Raw genomic sequence first — 27,144 nt, forward strand, 5'->3', positions numbered from 1 at the left:
TAATGGAAAATACATGTACACCAGAGGTGTGGCGTGCATGTAGCCGCTGTTACCGCAGGTAACACCAAAATATAAAGAATTGAAGAACCCGTCTTAAAATATTATTACGTACATAAACTGGTAATATTGTCGTAAAGTAAACATTGCAGACTGACATTTTTTCTGACACCGGCAAAAGCGAAGAGGAGGACTGATCCGGTACCCTCCACAGGCAACATGAGGAAAGGGCCCTGAGCCCACGCAAGGAAGACTTTGCGTTGCGGCAAAGACTGACCGCGGGAGGAGGAGGAGGCAGGTTTATGGTATGCCTGTTTAGCCGCCGCAGTTGCCGGTGACCCTTACCGGAAACATACCAGTGTTGCCATATTCAATTGACAGAAAAGAGCTAAGTCACCTAATCGGGTCTATCTTACTCTGAAGGTGTCCGGTCACATTGGGGAATGATGGCGCAGTGGTTGCGTCGCCGCCTTATAATCAAGGGATTCCGGGTTCGATACCCGGTGGAGGCACAAGTGGTTCGGATCCAACTTTAAACTGTCCCGATTAGCATTACTGTTCATGAAGTGGACTTAAATCGCCAAATCAAAATTTTAAAAAATCAAATCACACTGGGGCAAAAGCAAACTACCAATAGATATTTTGTATTTACACTAAATATCAGCGATTATGAAAGTCCTCTTTGTCCTTCTTCGACATCATGGGTGAAAAGGAGAGGAGAGGGATGGGTATGGTCAAGGGGTACGCTGTCCTTCTAAAAATGTCAACCTAAAATTCTATATTTCACACATATAATATTATTTCGGTTACAGGAATTTGTGATAATTGTTGATAATACTGATTGAGATTGACATACGTTGTCGCAGGAATGCAATAATTTCGGATTGAAGCAATGTTTTTGAGGTGGTAGAACTGTTTTTGGGTGAAAACAATACTTACAAGCATAATTTCCCGATTGTTATCTTAGCACGCTCTGAAGTGTCAGGTGTCGCAGGTTCGAATCCTCAGCAAGAAATGGTTATTTCAATGTTCGTTATTATTATTTTACTTACATAATTATAAAAATTAATAATTACATACACAAAGAAATAATAATTTTATTTCAATAATTCACCATTCATCCTCATCGTCACGATTATCCTATAAAGCGAAAGCCTTAAAGGTAGCAAAGAACGTAAAATATACGAAATAGTAGTGGTGTCAGAAATGAGATTTCAGTGGATTTAGCGAAACATGGGAGTGGGAGTAGTTAGGAAACAGATGAAGACTACATCTACTCTACATACGTCTTATTTGAAACGAAAAGTTTCGCGATTTGGGCAAATCTGTTTTCAAAAGAACTAAGATGGCAACATTAGTAGAACTGGACTTCTTGCAGGTTCGGAAGGAAATATTGGGGAAGGGCCGATGCTGAGAGGGGAGGGGGCAAGGAGGGTGCTTCACGTGTTACAAAAGTAAACAACGGTTTGTGGGAGGGACTGTGCAGTGGGAGTTTTGTGACTGGTGTCTTTCGTCTTTATGTTGTTTTCGGGCATTGTCAATTAATTAATGAAGCTTGCTCCGAGTTCCGAGGTGGCGGGTTCATCCTATCTGGACAGTGTGTGTAATCGTGCGATAGAAGATATTTTGAAGCAATCTTTCGGTTCGTTATTTTGCAGAAAAAATCGAAATTGTGGCGAAAGGGAGGCCAAAGCCTATTTTGAACGATTTAAAAACCAAGTCGTCTGCTGGATATGACCGACATTTCAATGTTTCGTGGTATAACGACTATCTGTGGTTATGTGGATGTGTGCAGTTGTCGAAACTCTTTTGTTAGCCATGTACTCTATCTTCGGGTGAAAAAAAGAAACGTGTCCAATTCAGATGTGGATAACATGGACCATGACCATGACGCACCCAAAAATTCAAATTCAAATGAAAAACTTCTCTTTATGACAGCATCATAGAAGTTTTTTGATTTGATTTGATTGATTTTGCTTCGCTTGTGCCACTTTTGGCTAATTTGCGAAGATGGGAATGAGTGATGATATGATGAAATTGATGAATAGACATCACAAACGCCCATGCCCAAGCTAGGTTTCGAACCCGGGATCCCAGCATCCTATAACTATTTTCAAAGTCGGATTGATCTGCTCTATAAGTAGCCTTCGATGTTTCTGTAAGTATCAAATTACGTATTATTGTGTCAACAACCAATGTTTGCGATTTCACTTTAGTCCTTATGTCAACATTTTTTTTCCTGATTAATAACTTTACCAAAATCTAGTATTGAATTGCATACGTACCAGATTAATATTATATGAACTACTTGGAAGATATTGGGGGGGGGCATGAGGTGGGGAGGCACCCAAGTCTCCCTTAAATGTCCTACTGATAACCGGTAACACTTTTAAAAATCCACGCCACACCACTGATGTACACGTTTGACATGCTGCATACTTAGGCGACTTTCTGCCATTCTAAAGCAACATCCACTTCTTCGACTATGTTGGTGAGATTTTACATATGTGTAAAGAAAGATAAAAAGGAAAGATGAATACTAGCTCAATTAATACAAAAGTTACAGTGACAAAAGGTGCCCCTTAATTCGTGAGCACCCTGTAGATTTAATATTGGTTGATAGTGCATTCCATGCTTTCGGGCCATATATCAAAAAAGATAAGCTGTATAGCATAGTCGAGTGGTATCTTAACTTGGCATAAGCTAGATAATGAATACATGCTGTTAATGGTCTATTCTTGTATCACCTTCTTAATCTTGTCTTACAGGCAACTTTGGCTGCATTGCATTGTTATGCTGTGGTGGCAGTTTAGTGGCTATGGTTGAATTCCTGTTCGTTTGTGCTTTGGAATATGATAAACTGAGAAATAAATGTATCTCGAATGCTAAACATGCTAGAGCAAGAAGAAGAGATAATGAGGGACTGAAAAGAATTGAAGTTCGAAGATACAGTGAAGTCAGTTCAATACGCGAATATACAGTGGGAGTAGAAACAATCCACTTCAGGTAGATAGATAGATTAGATAGATAGTTTTATTCACCTTTAGAATGAGTACATTCATGGCTTAATCATGCGTTTCATTGGATTACACTACATCTCATTAGCATTTTTGTCTTGTGGAATTTTACGATGTACAAAATCTGGCCTTCTCAACAATTTCTCTCATTGTTTTTCTGTCCTGGATGCACTTCCACCATTTGTTGATCTTCATAACTTTCAGATCCTTAACAACATCATCTATCCACTTGTTCTTTTTTTATACAAATGTTGTACACACTTAAATGTAAGAACACACATTGTAAATGGACAATGGAATTTTCTGATTTGTTGCATATCAAAAAATTCATCTACTTTGTAATACATATTATCCAAGAGAAATTCCTTGACATGATTTCTAAATGTTTTTTTCTTCATTTTCTTGAATACTTTGGGTAATTTATTGTATAGTTTTAATCGTTTGTGGTCAATACTATTTTTTGATAACTGTAATCTTATGGTTGTTTGCTGTTCTTGTATTGTGTTTTGGGAAGTTTTAATTTTGGGAAAATTAGTGTGCATGCTCATGTATGAATGAAACTGTTTCTAAAATATATAAGCAAGGTACTGGTTGGTTCATTACATTCACAAATAAGTTGCTGCCTTTATGTACATAACACGGGGGGGAAAATCCAACTTTTCCCCCTCCATTATAAACGAAATATAGTGTTAATTACAAATTTTGATAGATTAATTTCAATAATGTCAACCAAAAGTATGTGTCTCAATATATGAAGATACACAGGACGGGCTGGTACACACACTTAAATATAATGAACACAAATTTGATAGTGTACTGTTGAAAGTTTAGTGCTTGAATATTGTGTGGGAAGCATTAGAAATAATTTGATTTACAAGAGAGAGTGGTGTATTCTCCATGTTACTGTGTTTACTGCTGGTAAACCATATATATTATACATTAAGCTTTAATATATGGGTAATTGCTCACTATATATTATGCAAAATATTAAAGTAAGCTTCTGAATCAGAATATAAATAAATTCTTTGAGGAACTTAATGACTGGTATATGTAGGCCACTGATCGTACGCCAATCACCCTTCTGCAACCAGGTTTCCTCACCGATTGTGCACAGGGAAGGCGAGGGAACCAAACACAAAGTGGGCGAGGGGCTATTTAAAAACACTCACCCTACATGGTCAGTTCCAATGATGCAAGCAACATTGGCGGGGAAAAACTGCTTGCTCCTTTCTGTTTCTGTTCTACACTTGGCAGAGACAGTGTTGCTACGTGAAGGTAAATGTCTCTTGGTGTAGGGATATCTAGGTCCAATTTTAGGTACACATATTTCCAGTAAATTTGAAGCTGTAGGACTTCTGTTTTTGTCTAAATTGCATGCTTCTATAATATCTAATCAACAAAGATTCGAGGTGTATAATAAATCATCCTTCGCCGTTTCTTGCCCCTGGCTGGGTCGGTATAGTAGTCAAGCATCTCCATTTTTTCCTGGCCTTCCTTCCACCACTCCTCTATTTCCACAGTGTTACAATCTTGTCTTTTCTCCTAACACTCTCTGCTATCTGCTCTTTCCAACAACATCTTGATCTCTCCCTTTGGGCTTATTCCCACTCCTTGTGCATTGTAAGCTCTTACTGCTAGTCTTTCTGCATCCATCCTCTTCATGTGTCCGAACCATCTCATCTGTGCCTGATCTATCCTGTCCTGAAGCTTCACCAACCCCACTAGCTGATGGATCTCCTCATTCCTTGTTCTACAGGGTGGCTACCCACTGCGAATACCTTGAATTCTGGGAATTATGCATAAATTATTGGCTCCCGAAATTATGCGTGAAGTCTGCATGAATTTTTCTCCATACACGTGAAAAATTGCACTTTGTGAGTGTCCTTTGCAGAACAATCTATCTAACTGACTGAAAATTGTTGCAAACTAAGATATCTTGAAATTCATTAGGTAAATTTGAGTTTAAAATTCTTATAAAATTTACATTTTTTTTTGTAAATTAGTTTATCCCGTAACGTTTGAGACTTGTGTTTATAGATGTATTTCGAATCTGAGTATGTAACATTGTAACACTCGCGAGTGATTGAAATAAAACATTTCCATCCATTACGCTTTGGCTCATAGGCCTTGGAAGCGCAGCCTGTATTGGACCTGGGGTCCTACAATGAGTGTAGGTTCATTGACTGCGGCGCTTACTAGCCCTGTAGTGAGCATACGAGCATGCTTTACCTAGTTACATTGGCCAGTTGCGCACAAGGTACCTTTATTAGGTATGCCATTCCCGAGGTTCCGAGATTTTTTCCCATGATTCTGTGCGTGCTATGACGTCATTAAGAGGACAGAATGGAACTTACTTCGTTAGCGTATACGGAAGTTTGAGATAAATGGGTCGATTATTTACTTATACACATCTTTTTTTGAATGACGGTAGAATGAGAACAAATCAGCCTGTTTGTGCTCTTGCCACGTGCAATAATAATAAAAGAAAATCGCCTGGAATAAAGTGATCATTGCTTCCCAAAAAATAAGTTGCTGTAGCAGGATTGATTCAATTTGTTCCTCCAAATTTCGGACTTACTCAGTGGTGCAACCACAGGTGGAGGCAGGGACATTGCCCCCCCAACCTTCGAAGGAAGTCAATTCTAGGAGGGGCAAACATTCATAGCCAAAGGCACCTGCAGGGGGCACAGAGGAGCAATTGCCCCGTTCTATTTCAAATTTTATACAAATAAAAATACATTTCGTAAAATTTTCTTGCTCGCTTCGCTTGCAGTGCCTGCATTTCTCAGTCTCGTCAAGTTCAGAGCCGTAGATAGGGGGCGGCGGGAGTCGGCCATGGGCGCCAAATAATCTAAATTAAAAAAAGAAAGTTGTGAAAGAGAGAATGCCTTGGCGCCATGTGATATTATTTGTTCCCTATTAAATCAATATTGTTTCAAATTGCAAAAAAAGGATCCAAAAAAATTTCTTTCCCGCTTCGCTCGCAATATAATTGTTTTCTGTAATGTGATGTATTTAAATTATATGTTTTGTATATATGTAATGAATAAACTTTGAATACGTACATAATTTAGTGTTAGCATCTTGCATATGTATTTTCTTATTTTATGTCGCTCCAAGTTGCATATGTGTAAAACATATGAAAGTTATACATGTTATATGTACAAAAAATATCTTCGGCATGCATTTATCATTCATTTTCTGCCATTCAAAAATACAGTTTGTGTGCTTGTTTTCAATTATTAGATAATGTAAAATTTCTGGTGTTGAAAAATATTTCAAATCGTTTATTCCAAATAAATGCTTTAGCACAGACCTCTACCTCCCTTTTGCGTAATTTGAGGATAATGACGTCTTTGATACTACTAATACCACCACTAGTAATAATAATGCCATTATTAATGTTATTATTACTATTATTATTATTATTATTATTATTGGTACGTTTATCCTGGTACTTGCCACCTCCAGACAAAAATCGTGGTTGCGCCTCTGGCCTTACTTCCACACTCGCCTTCCGTATCATCACGTACGCAGCTTTCAAAAACCATTACACAGTCGGAACTCAGTTTCTAAGTATTGCTTCATTGAATATTGAGTGCAAGATAAGATTTATTAGCTTTGAAGTTGAAACATCGCCCGCGAAAATAATACTTAGAATATCTCGTAGGTAGCCAACACTAATTAACAATTGCACTGTGTTACATTACTTTATGTGCGTTTGTTGAGACATTGTGCTGAAAATATAATGTACGACTTACAGGGCAGACGTTTCTCCCCTGCAGATCCTTTCAATCTTCTCGTCAACCAATGACAAAAGCTGTCTTGTAAATAATGTCCAAAGAAGCTATTCAATGTAAAGCATACTTATCAAAGCAAGGAAAATTTTATCAATGTTTTTGTATTATTAATATAATATGTTGTATACACGTCTATTATATTATAATTTAAAGATACCGTACAAATATAATACTATTTTGCTGGCTTTAATTTATTTTATATGTGCTTTAAAAAGCCTCGTTGGTTCAGTCGGTAAATAATCTGACTGTCACCCTGAAGACGAGGATTCTGTTCCCAGGGTGGTTGATCTCGAGGGGGATTTTCTCGGCAACGTCCTTGCATGAAAACTGCTTTGAGGTTCACCAGGGGTATAAAAAAAATAGTATTTTGGGGGTTAGCATAAAGAGGCCATAGTGTGAAGGCAAAAAAATGGGGAGCAACTATCCCCAAAATCGTCGCCACTGTTCAAGGCTGCCAAATTATTCAGAACGTGAAATCGGAACATTTTTTACCACTCAACTCCTCTGTTTCCATGCATTTACAGTGTGTGCCGGAACCATCTCAGTATGTGTGTTTGTCCATTTCTTCTCATCAGGCATCAAAACATCTATGGCGTCTTCGAGTGTTTTTACGAAGCTGTTACACACGCACGGGATGGACAATCCACTCGACAACGCGAGACTCAAACTGTGGGCTGCGAACTGGACTCAGAAAGTTGTCGAATATTTCTCTGATTCGAGCCTGAACACCACTACTGTGTCTTGTCCTCCCATGTTTACAGTTCTTATAAAAGCCGAAACCCACCAAATTATTCATATTGAGGCGTAAGCACTCGCAAGTGTTCACAATTGTCTGTTACAGCTTCCGCAGTCTTGTCATATATCGGCACGAAACAAAGGGAGTCTTCTCGAATACAGTTCCAAACAATTAATTCACAATGAACACCCTTCCGATCCCAACACATCTAGTGTTTCTTCTCCCAATATGATTAAATGCTTACTCATTTATCTCCAGCGACGTGCCCAAGGGAGGGTTGGTGAGGTCATAACCCAATTTCACCAAGTATTCCTTAAAAAAATGAACGTCAAAGAGAGGAAAAGATGGCAAAATGAGGACTGACCACCAAAAATAGTATGCATAACCCTCCTCTTCTAAAATCCTGGAAAAATTTGGTCCGGGCACAACTAACTCATCACTCAAAACTTCGATTTTCAGTTGATCTGTGCAGCTTATTTCTTTTTTAATTAACCGATCCAATACCCGTTACTGCTCAAATATTCACTTTAGAGAGTGACCTTTGATCTTTTCGGCCCTCGACCCGAATTAGCATTACACTGAGGCTCCGGAATTTCCGCTGCCGTTAATGTCTTCAGCTTTGGACCCCAACTGGAACTAGTAGTAGACTTCGTTACTTTACGGTATTTAGTCCTTTTCATCTTCGAATGACTAGATCTTATAAAGCCACCAACGGACACTGACTGATCACTAATCGATTGTATGAACTGTCACACTTACCTATGAATTCTCATTAACCGATTCTGTTGTACAGATCCACCTGGAAATTGAAGCCGCGTATTTTAACCTCAATATATTCTAGAACGTTCCGCAGATAAAACGATTCGTTAATGTTGCCAGTAGTTCGACTCCTTCTATTATTCAAGAACGTTCCCTCTCGCGCTTTCCGGAGATTAAAAAATTACAATGATTCGCCCTACGTGTGGCGCTACGTGTGCAGCTTCCAAATGCTAACAAGTCTTTGCATAGTGCTGCGAAAACACCGAAAGCGCAAGAAAAGTTTTAATGCCATATTATCAACAACAGGGTTATAGAACATTCTCCGTGTTGCCTTGGTAAGTATTTCTCTCCTTATATTATCGGCACACCATCCAAGAAAACAAGAACCTAATTTTATGTAGTGTAAACTGAAAAATTTTAAGGGTGGACACTAGCCCCCTGATCCCACCTTGGATACGCGCTATTAACAATAACAGGGTTATAGAACATTCTGCCTTGCCTCGATAATTATTTCTCTCAAATTATCATCACATTATTCAAGAAGCCATGACTAACTAACTAACTAACTAACTCTCTAGCCTTCTTAAACCCGAAGGTTCATGGCTGCAGCAACACAGGCCTTCCATCTGTCCCTATCTTGAGCAAGATCTATATACTCTTTTCCATCCCTACCGATTTCCCTTAGGTCCATCTCAACGTTGTCCCTCCATCTTCGTCTTGGCCTTCCTACAGGTCTCTTACCATCAGGTTTCCCAACAAGAATCCTGTAAACTCCTCTTTCCTCTCCCATTCGTGCCACATGGCCTGCCCACCTAAGTCTTCTTGATTTAATTATTCTAATAATATCTGGACATGAATACAAATTGTGTAGTTCTAATTTATATAACCTTCTCCACTCACCTGTCTCCTCATCTCTTTTAGGTCCAAATATTTTCCTAAGGATCTTATTTTCAAATACTCTCAATTTATGTTCCTCTTTCAATGTAAGGGACCAAGTTTCACACCCATATAATACTACAGGCAAAATTACTGTTTTGTATATTTTAACTTTTAGTTTCTTAGATATTAAACGAGAAGACAAAAGTTTATGAAGAGAGAAGTAACATGCATTTCCTGAATTAAGCCTACTTTTTATTTCCTCTTTAATATAATTTTCATTTGTTAATATTACTCCTAAGTATTTGAATTTGGAAACTGTTTCAAACGAGTTGTTATCAATAATTAGATTTTGATTATTACCTAACACTTGGTTTCGGCCTGTAAGCATATATTTAGTTTTCTCTTTGTTAACTTCCAAACCTATCTCTTTAGCAGTTTTGAAAAATATTTTAGCATTATTCTTAATTGTATTCACATCATCCCCCAGTAAGTCTACATCATCTGCATATGCTAACAACTGAGTCACACCATTTAATTTTAGTCCTTCTTTAGCTTCTTTTACCTTCCTAACAGCAAATTCTAAGGCAAAATTAAAGAGCAATGGAGATAATGCATCTCCTTGTTTTAACCCATCATGAATTGTAAATTTGTCAGACATATTAATACCCACACGAATTTTACTTTCTGTTTCACTGGTGCATATTTTTATCATACTAACAAGCTTCTTAGGTATTCCAAACTCTACTAATATATTATATAATTTATCTCTTTTGACCGAATCATATGCTTTTTTTAAATCAATGAATAGCTGATGGACATTTTGATTATATTCCCACTTTTTTTCAAGTGTCTGTCTGATGTGAAAAATTTGATCTGTAGTTGATCTGTTACGTTTAAATCCACATTGATAATCACCTATAATTTCATTAGCATATGGGGTTAGTCTTGTTAAAAGAATGTTAGATAATATTTTATATGTTGTTGAGAGTAGAGAAATTCCACGGTAATTATTGCAGTTCATTTTATCACCTTTTTTAAACACAGGAACAATTATGGATTCTTTCCACTGTTGAGGGATTTCTTCTTTATTCCATATTAAACAAATTAATTTATGAATTTGACATATTAATGAATTTCCACCATATTTAATTAACTCAGCTGGTATTAAATCAATGCCAGGTGCTTTGTTATTCTTTAGCCTTTTAATAGCATCTTTAACTTCAGTCAAATTAGGTTCTGGAACTAAAGGTTCTGCTGTGTGTACTTCATTCACTTCTGATTTATCTCCTACATGGACATTTAAAAGGTCATTAAAGTAGTTCTTCCATCTATTTAGAATATCGCTTGGGTCAGCAAGAAAATCACCGTCTTTATATATTATCAAGTTTACTTTAGGTTGCCACCCCTTTCTAAACTCATTTACACCTTTATATAAATCTCTGATATTTTTATTTTTGCTGTTTGTTTCAAGTTCGTTAATTTTGCTTTTCAAGTAATCTCTTTTTTTACTTCTAAACGTGCGGTTAACTTCTCGCTTTATTCTATTATAATTGTTTAGATTTGTATCATCAGAGTTATTTAACCACCTAAGTCTAGCCTGATTTCTTATTTCTATTAGATTATGACATTCATTATCAAACCATGGCTTACTTTTTCTTGGTTTATGGTATCCTATACTTTCTTTAGCTGCTAATTCTATTGCATTACGTATGTGCTCCCAATTCTTATTTACGTCTGTTTCATTTATATTTTCATCATCATTTAAAGCCTGCAAAACATCAAATCTATTTGACAGTTTAATTTGGTAATCTTTCTTAATTCTTTCATCAGTAAACTTTCCTGTATCAAATTTTATAACTTTTAGATTTTGTTGCTTATGATTTATCACTGAGAGTCTTTCTCTTAATTTAGCAATTACTAAATAATGGTCACTGGCACAGTCAGCACCTCTATGTGTACGAACGTCAATTATACTAGTATGCCTTCTCTTATCAATGAGAATATGATCTATCTGATTATGAGTTTTACCATCTGGAGAAGACCAGGTATATTTATGGATATCTTTATGTTTAAAAGTGGTACTTTTGACAATTAAATTCTTTGAGGTTGCAAAAGTAATCAATCTTATACCATTATCATTACTTAATTCATGAAGACTTTCTTTACCAATCGTGGGTTTAAATGTCTCTTCTTTGCCAATCTGTGCATTACAGTCACCTAACAGAATTTTCATATCATACTGAGAAAATTTATCAAAGACCTGTTCTAACTCTGTATAAAAATCATCTTTAGTATTATCATCTTTATCTTCCGTTGGTGCATGTATGTTTATTAAAATAATTTTACACCACCTACCCTGTAAAACTGCATATGATATCCTATCATTAATAAATTCTACTGTTTTAAGAGCCGAGATAATTCTATTATTTATGAAAAAGCCTGTTCCAAAATTATGATTTTCAGTACCACCATAGAAAAAAGTATAATTTTTAGTTTTACAATTCCCTTCTCCTGGCCACCTAACTTCCTGGACAGCTACTACATCTAATTTATACTTAACTATCTCATTAACTGTACACTGAAATGCCCCAGGCCGGTAAAGGCTCAGAACATTCCAGGTGCCTAATTTAATATCCTTATTCCTAACGTAGATCTTATCCTTAGCCCAGGGACCTCCCAAAGTAGTCCCCACCCGGAGATCTGAACGGGGGACTATTTTACCTCCGGAATATTTTACCTTGGGAACATCCATGGCCTTATATTGCTGATTCTTGACATGGCTTTTTTACAGTGCAGAGTTGTCAGCTCTACGCCTAACCCCCAATATGAATGGAGGAACTACTACAGAAGACGAACACAAACACATTAGACAGCACAACTACTACGCAAGACAAAACAAACATACTAGACAGCACAACTACTACACAAACATACTAGACAGCACAACTACAACACAAGACACATACATACACACCACCGATACTACACAAGACAAACAGAAACAAGAAGCCATGAACCTAATTTTATGTAGCGAAATTTGCTGAATGGGGTGCTGGAGCTCCCCGATTCCCACCTTGGATACGTGCTTTATTCGATAATTATTTCTCTCCTTAAATTATCGTCACATTATTTTATTTAACACCACAAGAAACAAAAAACCTCATTTTATCTATTGTAAACCGCAAACTTTCGGGGGGGCTCGAGCCCCCTAAGCTCCCCCTTGGATACGTGCCTGCTGCGAGTGTCCCTTCATCAATTTAAACTAATCATCACTCATCCTGTTCGTAGCGATTAGCCAAAAGTGAAAAAAGACGATAAATAACAAAAACAAATTTATCCTCATCCTGGCGATCAACTGGAGAATCTGAAAAGTAGCGTAAAATTATTAAAGGGAAATTCCAGGACATTCAGTAAAAATTCATATCAGAATATGCCCAGCCAAGAACTTACCTTGGAATTAGATATTTAAAATAAATGCAATAGGTTAGCTGGAAAGAAAAGCCGGCAGTGGACTACAGCCTACAGGGACAAGATATCACGCATAATAATGTCTGAAAAATAAACTATGCATTGTTTCGGAATAAGTGTATTCTTCTATCGCGTATTTGATCTCTTGTTGTCAAATTAAATTAACAGCTTTGGTGTATAATATCAAAAGATGCATGAAAACACAGCGTTTCATGGGCCATCTGCCACATTCTACGCATAGCTTTCTTCCGCTCGTGTCCGCTTGGTGACGTCACAGGCTCTAGCCAATAACGTGCAAGTCGCGGAGTGGCCCCCTCTGAGTTGCGCATGTGTTGTGGACTCGCTGTGCTTCTCCATTGAATACATTTTAGACAGCGGTAGGCGCAGCCTACTAGCATAGTGTGACGGGATTGCCACACTCTTATTTTGTGTATTGCTCTGTCTGTGTATTTACAATGAAAGATATTGTATTGCAAAGTGCGTTTGTAATTGATGATGTGTTGAAGAAACCATTTGGATGCCGCACTTGTAGTGAGAAACATGATATTTTAAATATAGGGAGACCTGTGCCAGCACTTCCAAATTTGAAATTTTGACGTAAAGAAAAGGGAAGGAAATACTCCCGCTATTTTAATTTTCATAACATCAATATGAAATGACTGATTGGTTCGTGGGTAGCTGTAAACTCAGTAAATTATTTTGCTGGCCATGCTTATTGCTTTCTAATATAGTTGTTCTAAATACACTTCAAATCTAATTTCCTACCATGGATCAAGGTCCAAATTAGGCTATACGTCTCTAAGTGGATTTAATAACAAAAACGGAGTGTGTAGAGTAAGGGAGATTACAACTTGAATAATCTCACCAAGCAATGCTATCACCATGAACATCTGGAAAGGGGGCAAGGAGAGGCCATGCCCCTTCCCCCCCCAAATTGAATGTCTACCTAAAAAGTCTATATTTCACACATAATTTCATTTAAGTCACAGTAATTTATATTATTAATTATTATAAGAGCATTGAAAAAACATAATAATTTCAGACCGAAACTTGCCTGCCCCTCCCTGGAAAAAATCATGTGGACGTCCATCACAAAACACGAAATATCTCAGTCATTTGCATTCAGTTACAGCTCAAGCAGTGGCGGTCCCAAAACTGGTGGGGGAAGAAGGACAGTTTACTTTCCCTTGGTAATAAGGTTTAGCATAGTGCAGTGGGGGGGGGGGGGCAGTTGCCATCCCCTAAGCGCCGCCACTGTTCCAGAATCTACCTTAATGTCGTCCCTGAAATAAGGACGGGAGTTATTGATTCCTTAGAAGTGTAGAGTGACTAGCCATGTGAGGTTGTGTGTTGTATGTGTATCCAGTGTAAGCTTGAAAACGTTCTGGGAAACCAGGATGAAACATCGTATGTAAAATAAAATCCACTAAAAATAACTGTGTTAGATTATTTTGCAACTATAAAAAGCGTTTATGTGAACCTTTAAAGAGAACAATAATAAATATATACAATCAATAAGAATTATTGCGGTAAACCAGGTCAGATTTTTCAGAATGTGCCACTTACAAGAAGGAAATTTGAATTTTTTGCATTTGATTAATGTGGCCAAAAGGGTTGTAGTTTAATTCTTACATACTTTCATCTTTCAGGTCTCGACCAGGTAGACACAAAAGTAGAATATTTGACCGCATGTACTCAGTCATTTGTGAAGTAGTCAAGGAATATGGTATGCATTCTTCTTTGCATGGAGTCCACCACTTACACAATATTCCTAACAGGCTTCTACGGTACAGTAAAAGTATTTCATTCATTTACTGTTACATAAATATTGCTAGACACTAATTACCAATACTTGATTCTGTGTAATTGTTAACCATCCAGTGAGCACGCTATTTTTTATAACATGAGCAGGAACGCGGGGGACTATGTCACCCTTAACGTTTTTCATTTAAAAACCTGCTTGTTTTACATTTATAGTTGAATAGCTTTATTTACACATGTTCTTACATTATTTATTTGTATCCTTGATACAAATGCAAGAATAAAAAATTAAAATAATAATTAAAATTTTAGTTACACGAGAAGGTGCACGGGGTGACTCAGTCAGCTCAAGAATGCAATGATATGGAAAAATGCCTCTGGTATGTAGAGAAACGTAGACAAAAGAACGGCACCTTCCTCCGTCAGTAGCAGAAACTACAATTGAAGAATACAAGAGCGGGTGGCAGGGTGGCGCCAATCACGGCTTGACATGGCAAAAAATTGTGGTTGTGGGGTGACAAAATCCCCCAGCATGCCCGCCCGATTGTTAACAAATCATTCTTCAAAATTGCCAGTTCTCGATATTTCAGAACCACTAAAATTTCTCTAAAAACAACACCCAACAATTTCCTCAAATTGACACAATACTTACTAGAAATATTAGATTTTTTTTTTTTTAAATGGGGATTTGTCCAAAACAATTCATCATTGTATAGCTAAAACATGTTGTTATTGTGTAACAATAGGCAAATTAATTTCATGGCAATCGTCTAAGTTTTCACTGAAAATTTAAACATTTTGAACGAAAATCACGAAGAGTGGAATTGTTGACAAGTTTTCTCCTCAAATCTAAGCAAGGATGTACTTAACATTAAGCACATAAAGTTAATCTTATGAGTAAATTACAGTTTTGAATTTATTACAGTATATCATTTTATTCAGTTCACTGTAGTTTCACATCTCAAGTACAATCAGTGAGATAAAGAACTTTCTATCTTCTGCACATTATTTATAATATATGAGTATATATTTGAAAATGAAACTGTTACTACTATTGTATATACATTATGAAGGTTATTTTTTAAATCATATTATATTTCTGAAACTGAGATAATTTCTCTCTGTTAGAGAAAAGTGACACTTTACAAGTTATTGCCATTGGGTGAGTACGGGAAACTCTGCGAGTGTTACTGTTTCCTAAAAAAAAAAAAATCTATAGTTTTGCAAATTTCAGGTTATTGTTTTTCATCGTTCTCTGTGTGTTTTTCTTCGCCGCTGCATCTGCTGCTAAGTCTGTCTGGAAAAAGTTTAAATCCAACCCATTTGTGTATGAGGAAACAATGAATGATCCAGGTACCAATGTGTCTATGCCAGCCCTTGCTATTTGCAGTGGGGACCCCGCAAGTGATAAATTGTGAGTTTGCAACACTATCTTACATTGCATTACACTACAACTTTACAGAATTAGCTAGGTTATCAATTAAGTTTACTTTTTGGTGCATATCGTTAAAATATTATGAAATATATTCTTGACATGTAGTAAAATATTAGGAATATCAATATTTGAACATGATCATATACAACAGATTAACCATAGCTTACCTGAGAAGAGGGTTTAGTGGGTTTAGAGGCTTTGTATCACTAAAATTCTAGAAACTATTTTGTTGTTGAATCACCATTGTTTATACAGGTGTAGTTACATATAGTTATAATAATTACAAAATTGCAATTTTCATTAAAAAACAAGAACCAATGCTCAAACTATAGGCCAATCTCTCTTTTGTTAGTTTTCTCTAAAGTAATAGAGAAAATTATGCTAAATAGATTAGTAACTTTCTTAGAAAAATACAAAATTTTATCCAAACATCAATTTGGATACCAAAAAAGTAGAGTTGGAAGTGGTTGAAAAAAAAACGTCTTTTTTGGGGGAAAAGCGGAGTTTTTGGGGAAAAAAACTGGATTTTTTTCCACTGCTTTTTTGGTTGGGCTTTTTTCGTTCTTTTTTCACAAAAGTGTCTCAAATCAATGAAAATTCAGGAGTTGGCAGTATTTTTCCTGTTCCATGGTTTTCGTTTATCTCCCTACTTTAAAATAGACTCTACTTTCTAAATATAAAATACAATTTTCAATATGAAATTCGTAGCTAGACATAAACAGTGTTTTCAAGAAAGATAGCTTTTTTGAATGGGGAGTTCCTTCCGAGTGTTATCTTCATATTTCGGTAGGCTTATTAAATTTATCGATGTAGTATAAACATATTTACATAATTAGAGTAGTTTTGTTTGTTTTTAATGGAACCTAATAGTATGATATGATTCTCAATGTTTGAATTTGTTACACGAACACATACATGAAGCAATAAATAAAATACTGCTATACCTTTTGAAAATCTAGTGTCAAATCTCTTTAATTTAAATTTTGTGTTCAGTAAAATATATTTGTATTCTGTCTTTCCAGTACATCATGTATAATTTGGTTAAATGGCCTCTAAACCTGGGAACAAAGCAACTAGTGATGTATTTTGGCTGTTTATTGCTGTGGTTCTCAAACTTTGTGAGTCCACAGCCCAGTAAATTTATTTCTTAAAAGTCAATGCCCTCATCCCAACAATTTCACTTATAAATACAGTTCTAATTTTTAAAGTTTATATGGAAATTAATATGCACCTTAATTAATATTAATATATCAACTATGGTATAATCATAGTTCAGTTATGTATAGACTTGCTGTCAAATATAAAATTAGATTTAAATTAGTCGTCAACCTCTGGGAGCAACGGACCTTTTGCAGACCAGCGGTTGAAAAACACTGACACTAAAACTGAAACAGAAGCAAATAAGACTGGCTGCAAATGGCAAACAAAAAAAATCTATTTGAGAAATCAGGACTGGACCTACAGTTTGAAATGAGATCTGTAGCATTCTGCCTCCACTGAGGATTGAACCTCAGACACCTTATTACAAGGAAACAGCATTACTTTATGCCACTCCAGAGGCCCATTCATGATTATGAAAGGAACCTTTTATCAAAACGCCAGCATTTTTTCCGACAGTACTTGCAATTAGTTTTCTGTAATTTACAGGCTAAAAAATTAAATCTTAATCTCTGATGAAGTAACTAACAATTTTGTTAAGTATAGATAACATTCAGATTGAAGCAACAGATTACAGTGGTGATGTAACATTGAAGTGGCATGCGACATGGGCCTCTTCAGTATATAAACAAGCATTCACCACACATGTACAAGCAAGACCGAGATGACACGATGTGTGCCACTGAAAGAGCTTTCAGACTGAAGTCATAGATGACAAGCGACACAGTCTCCTTCAGTATAAAGCAAAGCATTCACTGTGCATGCAAGAACAGCAGACTGAAGATTGCATTTACTTCTAAGGGTTGGTTTCCAAGAGCCACGTGCCACTTCCGTCTGAAAGCTCCGTTAAAAAGGATATATACACACATTCACATAATACGTTTACTTCTGCATATGTGTTGTGAACAGTAAAGATTTTTAATATTTTAATATTAACATTTGTTTCATATTTTATGACATCAACATTTAAATTGAGACGCAAACATGTCATCAACATTTAAATTGAGACACAAACATGTATAAGCTTGTTTTAAGTCAGTTTCATGGTCAGATGTGCTCATCAGAATTACACGTACAGTTTTTACCCTAGCTTACCCGTGCTGTACGAGAAACTTACAAACTGGGGGTGACTCATAGGCCCACACTATTTTATCACTAAAATTCAAGAAATCATTTTATTTTTGAATCACTGCTTCCTTTGCTAATTACATAAGCAGTAATTTATTAATTATAATAATTACAAAAATTACTATCATTAATAAAAAATAATAACCAATTTATTGCATGTGTCTCGCATAAGCTATAACTTATCATTCACTAAAACTCACAAAATCCATAATAATTTTTATTAATGCTTTTTAGTTTGCAGTAGTGTATTTGTTTATTAAATATAATAATTACAATAATTACTATAATTACCAACCAATTATACACTGTCACTGGCATGAGTTTCTCGAATGAGACATTCAAGGATGGCAACTGATATGTCCACCAAGTGCATTTTGCCTCATTACATTTATGTTTTTAGGAACAGAAGTAATAGAGAAATATTGGGAACATCCTAGGAAACAATGTAATTTATTATTTTCAAACAGTTGAAAAATCTAAAAAATAGATTTTTGAGGGCCTGCAAAGTACCCCTCCCCCAACTCCGTGGTTTGCTAGAGTTAAAATTGTATCTGAACCACTATGCAATATGTGTCCACTGGGATTAACCAATATCTGTCTTTTGGCTGCTATATGATGTAATTTTTTTTAGCTAGTTGTAAAATATGTCACTACAAACCTGTAAACTCATAACAGTAACTTCAAGTGAAATAGGTTAGCTGGAATTGGTAAAAATCCAAAAAAAGCCAAAATTTCCATTTTTTTCTTCAAAACAGCTGGCTTTTTATCGGAAAGAAACCATCCATTCATAAAAGCTGGCTTTTTTGCAACTCTACAAAAAAGTAAATCAATATCAGTAGCTGTTTTTGAATTTACAAATAACATATTAAAATCGACAGACAAAAATGCACGTGTATGGATTATTTTTAGATTTTACCAAAGCATTTGATTTGGTACAGCATGACATTTTACTAGATAAAATGCACCATTATGGAATCAGGGGTTTAGCAAGAAAAATGGTTCACTTCTTATTTAAAAGACAGATGTCAGTATGTAGATATTAACAAAATCAAATCAGAAAAATTGTTCCTCAAAACAGGTGTACCACAAGGTTCAATTCTAGGACCAGTTTTATTTTTACTTTACATAAATGATCTTCCAGAAACTTTATCAGAGTCTCAAACAATATTTTTGCGGATGATACAAATATCATAGTAAAAAGCCTGGAACATGAGCTACTTCAAAAGAATTCTGTTTTGACAACAACACAACTAAATACCTGGCTAAACAACAACAAGCTTTCCCTGAATGTTAATAAAACAGTTCTAATAAATTTTAATCCAGTAAAACAAACAAAAAAAACTTAAATGTAATTATTAACAATGAAGTAGTCAAAGAATGCAATGCAATAAAATTCTTAGGATTTGATTGATTGATTGATTTGGTATTTAACTCCACTTTATGCACAGTAAGGCTAATCGGGACTGGACTTAGAGTTTAAAGTGGGATCTGAACCACTATGTACCTCCGCCGGGTATCGAACGCAGGACCCCTTGATTAAAATATGACGAAGCTACCACTGCATCTTCGGGGAGGCCCAAAATTCTTAGGAGTACGGATAGACACAAACCTGTCTTGGGACATGCAAATTACTATTTTAACTAAAAAGTTAAGCAGGCTCTGCTACATGATGAGAATTCTGAGAAATGTTTTATCTTTAAATGATTTAAGGACAGTATATTTTGGAAAGATTCAACTTGTACTTATATATGGTATCTTTTTCTGGGAAGTTCACCCAAAATGCAGAAAATTTTTATTTGGCAAAAACGGATTTTAAAAATTATGAAAAAGGTATACCTCTCAAGACTAAGGAAACAACTTTTCAATGAATTTCAAATATTACCTCTTCCATGTTTTTGTACATATTAGAAACTTTGTACTTTATTCATACAAATTCTGAAATCTTCTCAAAAAATCTAGACATACACAAATACAGCACTCATATGCATAACTCCCTCCACCTTTCTACTGCCCGCACATCCAAAACACATAATGGTCTAGGATTTCAAGGTGTAAAGCCAGGGTGGGAAATCATTGAACCCCCCCCACCAACATGTGTGTTATTAAAAGTAATTATAAATTACTCAATTAAAAATATATTATTATTATTATTATTACTATTATCATTAATTACATACACAAAATTTAATTTGTTACTTTTATTCATATCAGATATTGCAAAGCAGCTAACTAATTCCTATTCTAATTAGTTAAAGATGTTAATAAAATATGAAATAGTTGAAGTGATTTTATTATATGTAAGTTTTTGTTTAGCTTTTGCTTTATGTTATGTAAATCAATTAGATTTCATAGTTGTTATTGTTTTGCATTCTTGCTTTACTTTTATTGTGCGTATTGATGTAGATTTGTTAATGATCTCTTGAGAGAGGAAAGGGATTGAACACTCACAATTACAGTAATTAGTGTATGTTTTGGATATTATTGTTAGTAAAGTATATTTCAAATTAAAAGTAATTGCTTATCTTTTGTTTGTTATAACAAAATCTCCTCCCAAAAATTTTTGGTGGTGGATTTTTGAGGCCAAGATTGTTGGTGGGGGGAAATCCCCCCCTGTCCCCCAGGATTTCGCACCCTGTGTAAAACTTTATAACAAACTGCCAGAGGAATTCAAGAATCATAATCCAACTAAATTTAAAATGACAATAAAGAGCTTGTTAATGAAGTATTTGTTTTATAGCACAGAGAGAGAGAACTTAGATCATACTTTTCATTAATAGATATAACCCTTGATTTCTCTTCTCATTAATAGACATAACCTTGATTTTTCTTCTATTTTTTATGTTATTTTATACTCCTTTATACATTTTAATATGCATAAGTATGTGTGAATTCCTTTGTACTAAAAATTATGCATGTAATTGACCTATCCCATATCATAGTGCTATTTGTACTTATATGAATGATGAATGAATGATTTGGTGTTTTAAGTCCACTTTATGCACAGTAAGGCTAATCAGGACTGGACGTACAGTTTAAAGTGGGATCCGAACCACTATGTGCCTCCACCGGGTATCGAACACGGTACCCCTTGATTACAAGGTGACGACGCTACCACTGCGCCATAGTGAAGGCCCATTGTACTTAGATGATCAAGTGGATGGTAATAAATCAAACTATCAAACTGTCACTTGCATGAGTGTTAAACACATTTTTTGTTATTTGCTAAAACTATAAAAAACTATAAATTTTGCATCAGTGCTTTTTTTTTGTTTGTTTATATAGGTGCAAATATATAGTATTTATATTAGCAGAATTCCCATCATTAATAAAAACCAAGAATCATACTCTGCCACTTATACGAAACCCGTACAAGTGTGGAAACTCAAATGTCAACCTCCCTTGCACATAACGTAATACACCCTGGACTAGCATTTTGCAGACAAGCGGGGCTCTGGTGTCTGGACTCACAACCTGTGGGCTCGTATAGTGTTCTGACCATCTGTGTTTGTGATTGACCCTTTATCTATTTCATCATTCATTCTAGTCTTGACCAAAAGTGACAGAAACATAAAGTAATTAATTCATTGTGTGAGCGTAACGCCTGTATACACATCCCAAAGTGGAGGGAGGGGGCTGATAGGCCCACCATGTGAATTTTGCCTCCCTCGTATGTTAGCATTATGATCTTATAAACAAAAGTAGTAGAGAAAAATTGAGAACACCTAAAGAACAATGTAATAGTAATTTATTTTCAACTTTTTATAAAAATGTTCACAGTTGAAGAATCAAAAAAACAAGAGATGATGGTTCGCATAACCACTTTTTGTACATGCAAAATAATCTAACACAGTTGATTTTAGTGGTTTTTATTTGATTTTATCTGCGACGTTTCGTTCTGGTTTCCCAGAACTTTTTCAAGCTACGCATGCAACGACACAACCTCACATGGGTATTCACTCTACACTTCTAAGGAATTGAACTTTTTCAAGCTACGCATACAACAACACAACCTCACATGGCTAGTCACTCTACACTTCTAAGGAAAGTTTTGGGAAACCATAACGAAACGTCGCAGATAAAAACAAATAAAAGCAAGATATGGTGGTGAGCCTGGCAGCTCCCTTCTCAGGCTAGCTAGCGTTAAAATTATAGTATAATTGATGATTATTTTTATTGTGAATAATAAGTTTCTCTTAGCAGACTAACAAAATAATGCATCATTATTCTATTTTTACAGAAACTGCAGTGATATATTCTCCAATTGTACACTCAATGGACATGAATGTAATTGCTGTGAAATATTTCATAAGATTCCATCCGATGTACCGAACTGTTATATTTTTGGATCCCAGCAAACTAGGTAAAGTGCCCTTGTATATTTCTTATAAAATTCCCCTCCAGGCACTCACTTTCCCAGCTGGAAATCTATCCACAAAACTAGGCAATATCAAACTTAGAAACATTGAAAATACTATATTTCAGCATGTTTCAATCTTTATCAGCATACGGTATAATCTTCTGGGGAAATGCCACTAATAGTAATAAATTTTTTGTGCTGCAAAAGAGAATTGTCCGAATATTAGCAGGAGCTAAGAGAAATGCACCCTGCAGAAAACTGCTGTTTAAAAACTTAGGCATATTACCCTTACCATGCTTGTATATACTTCATCTGCTGATGTATGTAAAACAGAATTAAACAATTCCGTTAAGTGTAACAACTGCTCTCATAAATACTATAGTACAAGGAATGGCAGCAACTTCACACCATCACACAACAAAAGGATCAAAATACACAACTGTTCACTGTTTCAATAACCTTCCAAGTGACTTAAAAACAATACAATTAGCTACCACATGTAAAAAGCATGTGAAAAAATGCCTAATAGATCATTTTTTTATTCTGTTAAAGATTACCTGGCAATAAACTGCAAATTGCCACATCATAAATGAACTCCTAGAACATGTATATTATGTATTGATTTTATCTATTATGTGTATGTAAATTAATGTATACCTTGTAACTAACATTAGAAAATCAAGAAATCCAAGAATCCTTAATCAAATCAATTATAATGTAATCACTGTATTTAAATGTTATGTATTATATATACATATAAGGAAGGAGGGCCGCAAGGGCTAAATAAAGAGTAAAAGAGGAGAGAGAGGAAACATTCACCAGACGTGGAAAACTTAACAAGCCTTTTTCTACTCCTGAAGATGTGACACGCCATCTCGAAAATTTGAAGCTTTTCTGCATCTTGTGAGTGTTTCCTCTCTCCTCTATAACTTTATATATATATATATATATATATATACACACACACACACACACACACACACACACACACACACACCATGTGTGGAAAACAACCACTGTAGAATGGCCAATGTAATGAAATAAATCATATCAATCATATCATATCATATCATTGAAATGTCAATTGGATTGAATTGTTTTCAATTGAAATGAAATGGATTCAATTGGATGCCAAATAAAGGTATCAGAATGGATTGCTTTCAAACAAAATTTAAAAAGTAGCAATTGGAAATCCAGAACAATTTCCAATTAGTGAATTGTATTCAATTTTAAATGTATATATATTGGAGCCAATTGTGTTCAGTTGTAATATCAATTGTAAATTTCATTACAATTATGTGTACTACCTCTGTTGCAAATTTCTACTGTTTACAGTGTCAAACTCTGTAATCTGAAATGTACTGAAACCCAATTTTGGGCCTACTCTACAGCTTCTATACTTCAAGAGTAGAGCTATTGTGCTGGAAAAACAAACTGACTAATAGTCAATATGAATTTTTAGATGCTCTGTTGAAACCTATTGGTGAATTCATTACAATTTACCAATTGGTTTCAATTGAACACAATTCACCAATTCATTCGAATTGAATACAATGCATTACGATTGCCAGTTGGTTTCAATAGTGTGTCTAAAAACTCAAATTGGCTATCGGAACCAATTGGAAAAATTTCCAGCTACACAAAAATGTGCAAATGTTTACACCAATGTGTGTAAACTCTCAATGATAAATATTCACTTGGCCTAGCATTCAAAGTCAATAATTACATTTTCATTCATCTTGTTAGAGTATCCAGTTCGTTTAAATTAAAAATTAAATGTTACTTTCTGTTAGTCTACAGTTAAATACAGCGTTTTCCAATATTTCCAGGCCATCTGCAGACTTTTTCAGTGTAATCGACAGTGAAGAGTCGGTGGTTTTGAACTTTGATCATTTTTATGGAAGTGGTGTATCACAGGTATCCTAACACATCTTTACATATACTTGTTTATTTTAACTCATATTAAATTTGAGCAAAATTAGAATTTTTTCCTATTTATTCAATATTGAACGTACTATTCTTTGGTATGTTAAGGTTGTAATAATTCAGTCAAGGTTATTAATTCTTTTAAATCATTAATTTATCAATCAATAACCCATATTGATATATACACCTGCTGCAAAATGACTTCAGACCTCATAACAAAAGCACAAGAAATACAGAAAATTCATGTGAAAAGCTATTATTAAGCTATTAGATACAGCAAGAAATGCATGCATTAGTACAGAGTGCTTTTGAGAACTATTTGGATCCACTTAGGCATGGAATGAGTAAGACGTCGGAAGTAATTAAGTCCATGTCAATGCACCACATTTTCTTTAGTTCTGTTTGGAGGGTCTGTAGGTTCTGAATCTTCTTTTTTCCCAGGAATTGCTTCATAGATGCCAACAATTTTCAATTGGGTTGAGATTGGGGCTATTACCAGGCAACTCTAACATCTTTATCTGTTGTTCCTCAAGCCATTTCCTTACCTTCTTAGCCATGTGACAAGGAGCGTTGTCATGCATGAAAATATCACACTGGTGGATCGGAAGCATATCCACTAAATGGTCCTTAAGGACATTAATGTATCGGTCTGCGCTCATCATCATATTTTGCGGTAAGAAATATAAACCTGCCTTAGCCTTTTCACCCGAAAACATCCCCCCCCCCCACACACACACCATTACAGACTGAAAGTACCTAACAGTCTGAACCATATACTTTGGGTCGTATCGATCTGAAGATGATGAACGTCGAACCTTAGCAGCTCCCATTCGGAACAGTTGGAATGAGCTTTCATAGGAAAACATGACTTTCCTCCACTGTGCTGGTGTCCAGTGTGCATATTTCTTTGCAAAAGCAAGACGGTCTTTCTTCATGCAGATGGTGAGTAGTGGTTTCTTAGGAGCAGTACGACGAAGGCAAATCCAAGTCTTTCTGTAGATGGTCCGGATCATGCAAACACTAACGTTTTCCAGCAGACTCGTGTGCATTTCTTTAAGTTCTGACGCTGTCAGTCGAGGGTTTTTCTTTATTTTCTTTCTCATTAGGAGAGCGTCTGTAGATTCGGTTGTTTTTCTTTGCCTCCCACCACTACTACAGCTTAATATAGGCCTATATAATTTCTTAATAACGATTAAACGTTTGTATTGGTGTACTGAGTTCTGCTATTTCATCTACTTCATTTCAATATTAGAAGTATTGTGCATTTTAGATAGCAAAATTAATCTCGAGTTATGATGACAGTCGTGATCGCATTCTAAGAATCTAAAATCATTAATATACACCTACCTCTATAACGTTCCTTCATTTCAGATCATTGAAATAACAAAGTTAATGAAAAAAACACTGGGTTTTAAATTATTTTTTTTTCAAGTGGGCGCTGCTTTCACGGCATATCACAAATACACCTGTACAGTAGTCAAATATCCAACACAAGTAGAGTAGGAAAATATCCAACACAAAGTGCACCACACGAAAACACAGCAATTTATCACACACACTACAGCAGAAAGTCACCCTTCCTGTGTGATCTAGCAATACGAAATGAAATGAACTCGCTTATCAGCAGTAATACTCTGTTGCCAGATACGTTCATGCAGAAACAATTCCGTGTTTGAAACAAAACAACACTAGATACAAGGCTACAAAGTGATACACCGCTTACTACGGCAGATTTCACATGAGGTCCGAAGTAATTTTGCGGCGGGTGTAATTAGAGTATATGTCCTATAAAACCTGTAGGAATAGAATGAAGAAAAGAACCACAAGGGTGGATAAACAAAAGAGAGTTAAGTAGGAGAGAGTAAACACTTACCAAATACAGAAACGAAGTGTTGATATTTCGCAGCCTAGCTGCATGTTCACAGTAGAAACTCAGAATAATGAAGATGATGTGGGTACAGCAGTGTAGCCAGAGGGGAGAAGGTGGAAAGGGGTGTGTGGGGGTTGTCAGTGATGAGGGTGGAGATGGTGGAGTTGGATAGGCCTTCAGAGGGGCCTTTGGAAAGGACAAATTCACAGATTTTGTTTAGGTGTGTGGTGGATAAGTCAACCATGGTGAGTTTGGGTACACTGGTGTACCTACGCCATCTTCACTATTCTGTGCTATTACTGTAAACATGTGGCCAGGCCACGAAATATCAATGCTTCCTTTCTGTGTTTGGTAAGTGTTTACTGTCTCCTACATCACTCATTTTTATATAACCTACATATATTTATATAATCCTAATGCAATTTAACTTCATCCAAGGTGTACCACCTGTCGAAATATGACGTACCTCTGACCATAACCTTCATGGCCATGCAGACAGAGGACCTGTTCTATCGGGTGAAGAGTTTGATCTCTGAGATTACTGTGATGCCAGAGAGTGGAGATGCCTCCATGTTCCCCTCTGCAACCAGGACTTGCAGATTCCCTGAGGAGAACGAGGGACTGTGGGCCTTTAAGTATTACAGCTATTCGGCGTGCATAGCACAGTGCAGGGTGGAGGAGAAAATACGACTCTGCAATTGCACAGATTCTCAGGTTGGATACAATGCAGGTAATGTATTGATGATCGAAATAATGATTACTATAAATACTGTGTTCCGAAAGTTAATTTACATAGTAGCTTAATTAACCTATTCACACATGCATATACATACATAATAATTATAATACCTCA

At 35.7% G+C, this 27,144-nt stretch overlaps 1 protein-coding gene across 1 annotated transcript in view; it reads left to right on the plus strand.

Moving 5' to 3' along the window:
* Window positions 1-27,144, plus strand: part of LOC145997087 (sodium channel protein Nach-like) — a 49,791-nt gene that overhangs the window by 7,159 nt on the left and 15,488 nt on the right. The window contains exons 3-8 of the mRNA XM_083133706.1: window positions 2,766-3,003; window positions 14,306-14,443; window positions 15,652-15,831; window positions 22,376-22,498; window positions 24,325-24,412; window positions 26,730-27,021. Coding sequence (XP_082989832.1) covers window positions 2,766-3,003; window positions 14,306-14,443; window positions 15,652-15,831; window positions 22,376-22,498; window positions 24,325-24,412; window positions 26,730-27,021 — 1,059 coding nt within the window. The remainder of the gene's footprint in view (window positions 1-2,765; window positions 3,004-14,305; window positions 14,444-15,651; window positions 15,832-22,375; window positions 22,499-24,324; window positions 24,413-26,729; window positions 27,022-27,144) is intronic.

Source organism: Lepisma saccharinum, chromosome 13, assembly GCF_977018435.1.
Source record: "Lepisma saccharinum chromosome 13, izLepSacc3.1, whole genome shotgun sequence".
Classification (NCBI taxonomy): domain Eukaryota; kingdom Metazoa; phylum Arthropoda; class Insecta; order Zygentoma; family Lepismatidae; genus Lepisma; species Lepisma saccharinum.